Source organism: Cinclus cinclus, chromosome 4 (assembly GCF_963662255.1).
Source record: "Cinclus cinclus chromosome 4, bCinCin1.1, whole genome shotgun sequence".
NCBI lineage: Eukaryota > Metazoa > Chordata > Aves > Passeriformes > Cinclidae > Cinclus > Cinclus cinclus.
In genome coordinates this window covers 18,678,203-18,688,089 of record NC_085049.1, presented here as the reverse complement: position 1 = coordinate 18,688,089, position 9,887 = coordinate 18,678,203, and the positions used below count along the sequence as shown (strand labels likewise).

The following is a 9,887-nucleotide window of genomic DNA, read 5'->3' as shown; positions in this document are numbered from 1 at the left end:
CATTTAGCACCTCTACCAAGAAGACAGGCTTCTACCAACAGGATTACAGTGGAAATCAAAATGATTGTGTTCATGTTCACTGGATTGTGGAAATAATCATCCTGGGAGCAAATTGATATTGAGACTATGCTACGCACTGGCAGCTACAGAAGTTGTCATTATTCAGATGTCAGGTCTGTCTGGAGGGTCTGAACTCTGCCACCTTCATGACACCAGCACTGTCCAATCGCTGTCTTCTCTTCCATACTGAAACAAAGCAAAAAATGAAGTTTAAGAATAAAAGTTAGAAGAATCAGTGTACATTCATGATAACGTCTTAGGTCTATCCTCAGAAATGTTCATATCCACTGCTCTGATAGTAGTTTACGTTATTTCTCATGCCTTTACTTGTCTATGATTTGGGTACAGACTAAAGATAGCTTGCTTTATCCATATTACAATAGCTGGTTTAGGAAGGGGCAATGCTGATACTCTTTACAGATGACACAGAACAGCCCTGCTTCACTTCCATCAGTTTAATGCAGTTGCTCCCTGAGGCCTCCTCACTAATTCACTCATAAGTATGCCCCTGCTCAAGCTCCAATAAACAAACACATTTCATTTTATTTCTTTTTATTGTCAAGGTGGCTTTTTATTACAACATTCTGATTGAATGTGAAATAAACCTATCACAAATACCACAGAGTACAATTAGGGAGAATTGTAATCCAAAATAAAACAAGTTGTCTTTCCGTACACAAACTAATGGGATCACCAAGCAGAAATGAAGGCAACCTATGGCATGCAGCCATATCCCCTTCCAGGGGAGGATACAGCTCCAAGGCAGTACTTTTGACTGCTAGACTGGTTCCACATTCTAAAGCTCTGTCACCAGACCTGTAAACAATGCTCCAGAGAGACCCCAAAACATACAGAGGGCTCAAGTAGGTAAATAATTCAGAGGTGGAGAGACAGCAGCAGATGGGAGCTGGGAGTCCTCTCCCTTACAGTGTTATATTCAAGGAACTTTCAACCAAAAAATGAAGACTGATTTTAGAGGCTTTAAGTAGACTAAAAAAATCACTTAATTTCTCCAAAGTGGAAAAAGTTCCTCCAATAGAGGTTCTGCATCAGCAGGAAAAGAAGTAACAGGTCACTAAAGCAGGGAGAAGACAACAGCTCCAAATCAGGATGAGCCAGAAGAAACACACTTCTAGATCCACTGAGGAATGGCATTTAGTGGGTTTGTGTTTAACTCTTTGCTCCAGCAGGCAAAGCCTCTAACTGACCTTCACAACTACCACATCTACTTCTTCTTTTCATTATTAATTCTGCTGCTCCTGTTCTGCAGTTGCAGTTATTTGTAAATTTTGCTATCTTTAGGCAGTAGTATCATCTAATGCTCTGATACAGAAATTGTTGCAAGAACCAGTCTGAGTTGCCATTTGACTCGAGTTTGTGCCTGCTCCCAAAATTGAAAGGGGAATGAAGATGCAATACCACAATGAAAATTATTTCTTTCTGCAAACAAAAGCAGATTTAGCTTCCATTTTTAACTCTGTCAAGGGCTTTGTAATCTCAAGCTAGCCAATCCGATCCCTCTTCCACTGTCCACCACCTCCAGGCCATTCTTTGTAAAAATTTACAAATACACAGTTCTTTCCTGGTTGCTTTCCACTACCCAGAGAAAGAAAGGGGGGTTGATTTCATGTCTCTTCTCTGCTGTCTTGCCTGCAGTGTTTAAAGGTATTTACTAACATGTAGCATAAGCAGTATATCTTATTTTCTATCCATCTCTTCCAAGTTGCAGCTTAATCTATGTCTTAAAGGGCATAGCAAAAGCTTATTTATTCTCAAGGCACAGATGCAAACCCACAGAAACATGAGTGGTATTTCAGTGAGTATATTCCCAGAGAAAAGAACCTTATCCCTAAATCTTCTAACTCAAGCAGCTATGGAAGAGTGTACTATTACTAATTCATTCATAAGCACATCATTAATTTATATGATGTATGCTCTTTATTTTGAAGTCTTTATCAGCCTTTAGTAATCATCTACTCAGTGACAGGAAGGGAAACATGTATTGCAGTGCCACCACTGTCTCTCTCAACTGGCATGAGAAATTGAATCAGTTCTGCCCATGAGTTTCTAATTTGTCACTACAGCTCTGGTTCCGCTGAACAGCTGTTCACATCTAAAGATATCCCACTGAACACAGCAGACTTGCAAAAGAACAATAGGCAGCATGAAAACACACTTAGAAACACAATAATGAAGAGAATATGAAAATAATAAAAAGAAGCATGTACTGTACACAGGAGAACTGGTATAATGATAGTGGATATGGAGCTGCACCTTGTGGTCACAGGTTCACATGCAGGACACGGTGGTGCTGAGAATTTCTACTTTTTTACAAATTCCCGAAGTTAAACATGAAATGGATACACTGTTCTAGTTCAGGCAAATGAACAGCACAGAGACCAAAGCTGTGCTTGACTGCTATTTCTATTGCATTTTATTCTTCAAAACTGGAAGATTCATTTTAATCACAGCCTCAGACTCTCCAAATGATGTGACAATAATCCAGCGATAATGCAAACAGATCTGTTATTTTTTTTCTCCTGGTAGAGAATATAGAAGATCTTGGTCAAAGATTCTCCTCTGACACTCTAAGATAATTATATAGTCCATTTTTTGTGTCGCAGCATTATTTTCTGTGTGACATCATGGGATCCTTCTGGATCTGAGTCCATCTTTCCACAGACAGAAAGGTGCAGAAACACAACCAGCAACCCACTGATGGACTCTTAATGGGGAAGCAACCACCAATCTCTTTAAAATTATGTTTTCAATGATTATGTGTTCTAACTCTCATGATTTTTTTTAAAGAAGGAAGAGAATAGAGAATTAAGAATATACATAATAGTCCAGCATTTTCAGGAGTAACAAATTTACTACTGGCATGTAACTAATGAACACAGACTACCTACACAGCTGAAAGGTGAAAAGGTCCAAGAAACACAATGTTTAGTAAAAATCCACACTTTTTCAGCCTCCTCCTGAGCCTTGGTTGGTGGTGGAAAAACAGGATGATATGGCAAGAGGCAATGGGCAGGAACTGATGCCCAGGAAGTTCCACCTGAACAGGAGGAAGAACTTCTTTATTGTGCAGTGATCAAGCACTGGAACAGATTGTCCAGAGAGGGTATGGAATCTCTCTCACTGGAAATATTCCAAAACTCTGGACATAATCCTGTGCCATGTGCTCTGGGATGACCCTGCTGGAGCTGGGAGGTGGGACCAGATGACCACTGTGGGCCCTTCCAGCCTGACCCATTCTGACATTCTGTGATCAGGGAGGGCACAGAAGGATGCCCCAGGGAAAGGCTGGACACATTTGTCTTATGCTGCTCACTATCTTAAGGAAGAAAGACACAGATAACAGGATTGCTGGCAGGAACATGAAAATTCTAGTGGCAAATCTAAGAACACTCTGAGCCAAAAACATAGAATGGAAACCATCAGACTCAATTTGAAGAAACCCTGGCAATACTGCCAAGCAACTGCTATCAGACCTTAAATAAAGAGGCTTTGTAACTTGCCAAGACCTTTTTCTATCCCCAAATCCCCCACACCATAAACTACATTAAATAAGGAAAGAACCCCAGGCAACTTAAATAAGAAGGGCCATCACCTGCTGCTCATTGACTTTATATGAAATAGTATTAGTTCCTATGCCCAGACATGGAGATAAAGCACAGATTCCAAACAGACTTTGATATTTAGCAAATGACAGAGGAGGGAACTGTTTTAAGAATGAGAAGTGACCATGTGATTGGAAATATAATGAGATATAGAAATCGTAATCAGCTGGCTGTGTCCAGTGAGTGTTTAATTGCCTCACTCATCTCCTTATTGATTAACCTATACTCATTTGTGACTGTGGTTAAGATGCTTCATAATCCTGTCCTTTTCCCTTAAAAAGAAGCCTCTAACAACAGTATTAGATTTCACTGGTAACAGTAATATCTTGCAACTCTTACCCAACTTCCAAGATGAGTAGGGAAAACTCTATTATGCTTCAAACCTATCATACTTTCTGAAGGAAATAAAATTGACAGAATAATCACACCAGACAAAAGGGTCTATATTATGATATAATGCCATCTATAGCATCACTACCAAAACTATTATTTTCCATTCCTTTAAAATATTCACCTTTTATCATTTTATCTGGTTACAGAAGAGGAAACACCTTACCTGGATATCACTTAGCTTATTCAGGAAACGAGTTGTTAACTCAGGCCCATTCTCCATAGTTGGAATGTGCAAGTGCTGGCATAGAATAAAGAGGGAGAAGGGGAGAAAGAGAATAACATGTAATAATAGCTTGACATATATATGAATACCTTATGGTTGCCAAAGACTTTAGTAAGTATTTATCATGCTTGTTGGCCCTCCTTGTGAGTGGGAAAGGCTGGTTAGTTTTGGGGGTTTTGTTGGGTTTTTGGTTGGTTTGTTTTTTTAAACCAGAGGGCACTGCTAAGCCAGTGAAAAGTTAGAGAGTTAAACTGTTACACTGCTGTTCAGTAAAGGCTAATCTAAGCCTTCCAAGAAATTTGTCCAAAACAGAGGGAATATTGTGCAGGCAAGAGTAATAACATTATATACAGTGTTTAATTTCAAAGTATATTCAGTATAAATACAACACTTATATTTACAGTACTTATCACTCAGCACCTCAATGTCTCATATTATCTTAACATCTGGTAATGTCAATACATTTATTCTATTTTATTCATTCAGGAATTATCACCTAACAGACAGTTATTGTACTTATCATTTTTAGTGGACAGAGCACAACCCTTTATGCAGCTGCACCACCCCTAGTCCTCTGAACTAACTTTGTGCTGACTAAATAGCATAAAGTCATCTTAACAGTCTGAATCCCTGGGGAATTCCACCTGTGCAGGAGAAATCTCCCATATGGTGTAGAGGAGGTGAAAACAGCTGTGCACTGTCTTGAAACAGCTCTTCCATCAGAGCTGGGATCCCTCCAACGAGGGGTGAAGAAGAGAGGAACTTGAGAAGGAAGGACAGCAGTGGCTCAGAAATTCCCCATGAAAGTCTTTTCTCTCCTCACCCTTCCCAGGTACCTTAGCAAAAAATACTGAATAAAAGAATGCAGGAGAATGTATTTTTCTACATTTGCAAAAAGGCTGGGAACTAATGTTTTCTTTCACTTACCCAGAACTTGAGATTTTGTATTTTCAGCTGTTAGGAAAAGCCCCAGAAGACAAGAGGAAAGTTCCCTCCTGACAACCAGTAACTCACTTGGGAAACAACATACTGACACTGTTCATTTTTCCAGGCAGCAAACCTTTTCTATCTCACTTGGTTTTGGCTTCAGTTCCAATTAACTGTGATAAAATTCAGAGGAAAGAAGGAAAGGGGTAAAAAAAAGGGAGACATTTCCTTACCTTGCCCTTATATAAAATTTTAGAGATGGGACATACAATGCAAGCTGTTCCAGCACCAAACATCTCCTTTACTCTGCTCTCTTCCAAGGCAGCTGTCAGGTCACTCATGGTGATGTATCGCTCAGACACTTTGAATTCTCCCTGCACAAGAAGCAACCATAAAAATTATACAGTTTTAAAACATTAGAATTTTTTTTCTACATTGAAACATTTTCAATAGAACTTTTAGCCTAGTGACAATAAGTCAAGTTTTGACTACGATCTTGTAATCGTTTCAAACATTCCAGTATCACACAAGGTAGATTTTCATCAAAAGAATGCCCTGCAAAGATGCCACCAGTTTGCCAGATACAATGTTGATGATTAAGTGGCACTTCCCTCTGTTTTGGTGTAGAATATCAGTTATCACACTAGGGAATAACGAAGAAGATTTGTTTTGGAACACTGGATCTCTCTACTCATGGTCTCTAGCTTATTAGAGTTTGTCCAAAAATTACTCAATTATGTCAAGAGAGCCTTTGCATCCCACTCTCAGACAATTCCTAAGCAAGATACATTCTGTTGATTAATTTCACCTGCTAGGCCAATTTATGTGATGTATTTTTTTAATCCCTAGTGAAATTTTCCACTGTAGCCTGCACACAAATGTCACATACAAAAATTAATTGCACTGCAGGTATCAGTAAAAGCTATTTGCACTGGACAGTCTTAATACTGAAAGTGTTTTACCTTATACAAGAGTTGAAGAATGCATAGGAATCAATTGAAGGGATGCGTTTCAAGAAAAAGAAATATCATCAGACTTTGAAATTTTCATTTCATGTACATGATATTTTTGTTATCCTACTCTAAGCACAATCCAGCTAAATCCAGGAGACAGGATACTGGGCCTGATGAGCCTTTGGCTGTGTAGCATCCTTACCCAGGCTGCAATAAAACCTTTGAATACAGTAAGGCAGAGTTTGCTGCATTTCAAGATATCATGTGGTCCCAAGTGCCCAAGTAAGTTCTTGGATTGCTACACTGCAGAACAGGAATGGGAAACAGACGGATGACTTCAAGACTGTGGCTGGGTAGGCTGCATGCTAGTTAGTAGAAACAAGGTTGGAAGCATGAGAACCAAATGCAGAAATAATGAGCTGATGACTGAAGTATAGCTATGGTCATGCATGGCAATTCTTTGTTTCCTTGCTCTAAGTTGCTGGTACCAGTGGCTTTAATGAGAATTCTCATGTCAAATACTATATGGAGCTACTTTAACAAGCTTGGTATTGTTCTGTGTGACAGGTGTGGGTATTCTGATGATGCTTCTGAGAATCCCTGGATTTGCATGCCCTCAGTTCCCACTAGGCTAAAGGGACTAAGTGCAGACTCAGCAAGTTTTCTCAGCAACACCAAGCTCTGTGGTGTGGCTGACACGCTGAAAGAAAGAGGTGCCATCCAGAGGTACCTGGAAAACAGAGCTTCTGACAGGTTGGACACAACTCTGAGCAACTTGATATAGTTGAAGATGCCCCTACTCATTGCAGGGAGGCTGGAATAGACAGCCTTTGAAGGTTCTTTCCAAGGCCAGGTTGGATAGGGCTCTGAGCAGCCTGGGACAGTAGAAGGTGTCCTGCCCATGGCAGGGGGCTGGAATGAGTCAGTCTTTAAGGTCCCTTCCCACCCAGGACCCTGTATGATTCTAGGAAGCCAGACTGGTTTATGATCATTTGACTTGACCAAATCAGTTGAACCTTAAGATACTGAGCACTAGAAATGTTTACCTCTGATGAAGCTACAACATGATAATTGAAACCATTACTGCCAAAACACTCACCCAGTTGAGTGCCAGATCCAAAATGCTTTGCCTTGTCACTCCAGGAAGGATGATGCCATCTAAAGGTGGCGTTGCTAGTTCATTTTCTGCCAAACAAAAGAGAAGCACTGGTTGGAAAACAAACTAAGAAACAAACAAACAAACAAACGAAAGTTGACTGATATTACACCAAACATGTGGGTCCCTTACAAATCAGGGTATTCCATGATTCTGTGGCATCAAAAATAACCCCTATCCTGTAAGATGCAACATTTATCAGAGCTCTCAATCAGATACTCAGTTCAAGTAAGTTGTTGTTGAGCGTTTGGAACCTTTTGCATACACTTCAGTGGGTGGGGAAGAAACATATTTAATACAGTAATATATACATGCCTAATGCCTTGTAGGTGGCACTTCCTCAGTGCATTGTAGGTATAACTGTGTAGCTGCACTGTGTTACTACAGCAAACTACAAAATGCTTCACTCTCCAGATTCACAATAAAGAGGGAAAACCATCTCTAACAATCCTAGGGCAGATCACAGCTTTCCCTGAAACATTTTACTTAATTCAGGAATATGGGACTTAGTATACCCATTTCATGGCAGAAATACGAAACATTTAACAAAAATTTTGAAGTTAATTTAATGAACCACCAAAGCAGTGGAAATCTCACAAACCCTCCTTGGAAGGAGACTTCCTTAATGTTCCTTTGTTGTAGTCTAGACACCCTGTTTTCCATGCTAATTTTCTCTCTACGCAATTAAAGCAATCATGAGAAAAATCCAACAACAACAACAATAATAATTCAAGTTGTTCAAGTAATTTGGTATGTTAGCTAGTGTTTCTTGTTTGCTTTTGAAATAAATGTTCATCTAACAGAACTAGTGAAATGGTAGATAAATGGCAAACAACAGACTCGGTTAAAAAATTCATGCTTAGTAAAGACTTAAAACACAAGTTTGTATGTAGACTTTGTTCTTCCATCTGATCTCTGCAACAGAGTTAATCTTTTTCACTTCAAGTCATCACATAGTGTACTCACTGGTTTCTATTATCAAAGAAGACTGGCCTCTTACTCTTTCCAGACAGAGCCTTTTAAGATAATTTCAAATTTGCACTGAGAAGTCAAGACATCCAGAGTCTTTCAGTAGTACTCTTCATATTTTTTCCTAACCATTTTATTTCCCTACTTATAATCCTTTTTCTTTCTTTACCTTATAAGGATACTATCCCTGCTCAATAAATCCATGAACCATTAAGAGTTTGTTGTTTTGTTTGTTTTTTTTTACCTAGGTCACATAATGAACCCAACAAAAACATGAAGATATATATCTTATGTCCCCTTTCTCCTTGGCTACAAAAAGATCAGGCCTGACTGAACCTTCCTCAAAGGCGAACCTCTCTTAAAAATATTTCTATAGATACTGTGAATACTTGCAGCTGAGGGGGAGAGAGAAACATGGTATTTGTCCTTGGTCTGTGGGAGCAGGTTGAGATCAGCTGCTCAGTGCTGTCTTCAGCACTCAACAAGATATTTCTGTGCACAAGCACTGCCTGCCAGCTCCAGACAGAGTACATCCTGGGCTCCCCCACTCTGCAAGAGGGGGCACTGGGAGCTGGAATGGGATAGGGGAAGTGCAGGATAAATTCATTTAATCTGCTACTCACTGTCAATTCTCTCAGAAAATACCTGTTACTTTCAAATGCAGCCACCCCTTGATTTATTAACTTGGACTCTCCTACCAGTGCTTCCATGCTCCTTTTATGAGGACCTGTACACACATCAGTAATAAGTGTAAACTGCCATACCAAAATGTATAGAAATGCTCCTCCAGAACAGTCTGCATGTTCTGTTCTGGTTTGACTAGACCTCAGTGTCATTTCTGAACCCAACCCTGACTTCTAATTACATCAGCCATCTCTTCTTTCTCATACAGTCAGGAATAACAGCATTTCCTTTCTGGAGTCTGTCTAGCATCATTCCTATTTGTGATGCATGTCTGGTCCTAATTCTGGCATAATTATCACAAGAAGACTTTAAAACTTTGCATGAGCCACACGGCATACCTGGTTCTAAACAGTGAAAACCTGATAGATATCCTGCATTTGTGACCCAGTCACAATCTAATACACTCCTTTCTTTAACAGAAAACTTCAAATACTGTGGACTTTGATACCAAAGACTGTGATGACACTTCTCAGTCTGATGATGTTGCCACAGATCTTGCCCAGGACCTGTTTAAGCTCAATAACATATTAATTGATTTGAGCTAGTTTGAAAAGGTGCCAGGCCAAACCAGCCACCAAACAGCACTGAGCAGACAGGACATGGAAGTCTCAAAATGTTCCAAACAGGCTGCTCTGTAGAATTTTGTCAAGTATGCCTACCAGCCTGGGGCCACCCAGGGAACATCTGCTCCCCTGGTATCCGGCAGAGATGATAACACTATCCAACATGGCATGCCAAAAGCTCATCCTCTCTGTGAACTGATGCCAAACCAGGCTCCATATGACATCAGTTTGTCCATCTCCCAGAAAACAGACTGTGAGCTCGCAGACTCCATTTGCCTTCTGAAATATTTTCGTGGGCTGAAAATGTAGAGTTGCAAAAAGCAGGAGAAAAGAATT

At 39.9% G+C, this 9,887-nt stretch overlaps 1 protein-coding gene across 8 annotated transcripts in view; it reads right to left on the bottom strand.

The window, feature by feature from the left end:
* Positions 1 to 204: 204 nt before the first annotated feature.
* The window catches only part of BCAT1 (branched chain amino acid transaminase 1), a 36,880-nt gene continuing 27,197 nt past the window's right edge, over positions 205 to 9,887 (bottom strand). For 6 of the 8 annotated variants that reach the window (XM_062490868.1, XM_062490871.1, XM_062490872.1 and 3 more), the window contains 4 exons: positions 7,279 to 7,364; positions 5,460 to 5,600; positions 4,240 to 4,314; positions 205 to 246 (listed from right to left, as the gene is read on the bottom strand). In XM_062490868.1, coding sequence (XP_062346852.1) covers positions 205 to 246; positions 4,240 to 4,314; positions 5,460 to 5,600; positions 7,279 to 7,364 — 344 coding nt within the window. The remainder of the gene's footprint in view (positions 247 to 4,239; positions 4,315 to 5,459; positions 5,601 to 7,278; positions 7,365 to 9,887) is intronic. The other 2 variants (XM_062490874.1, XM_062490876.1) reach the window with 1 other exon arrangement.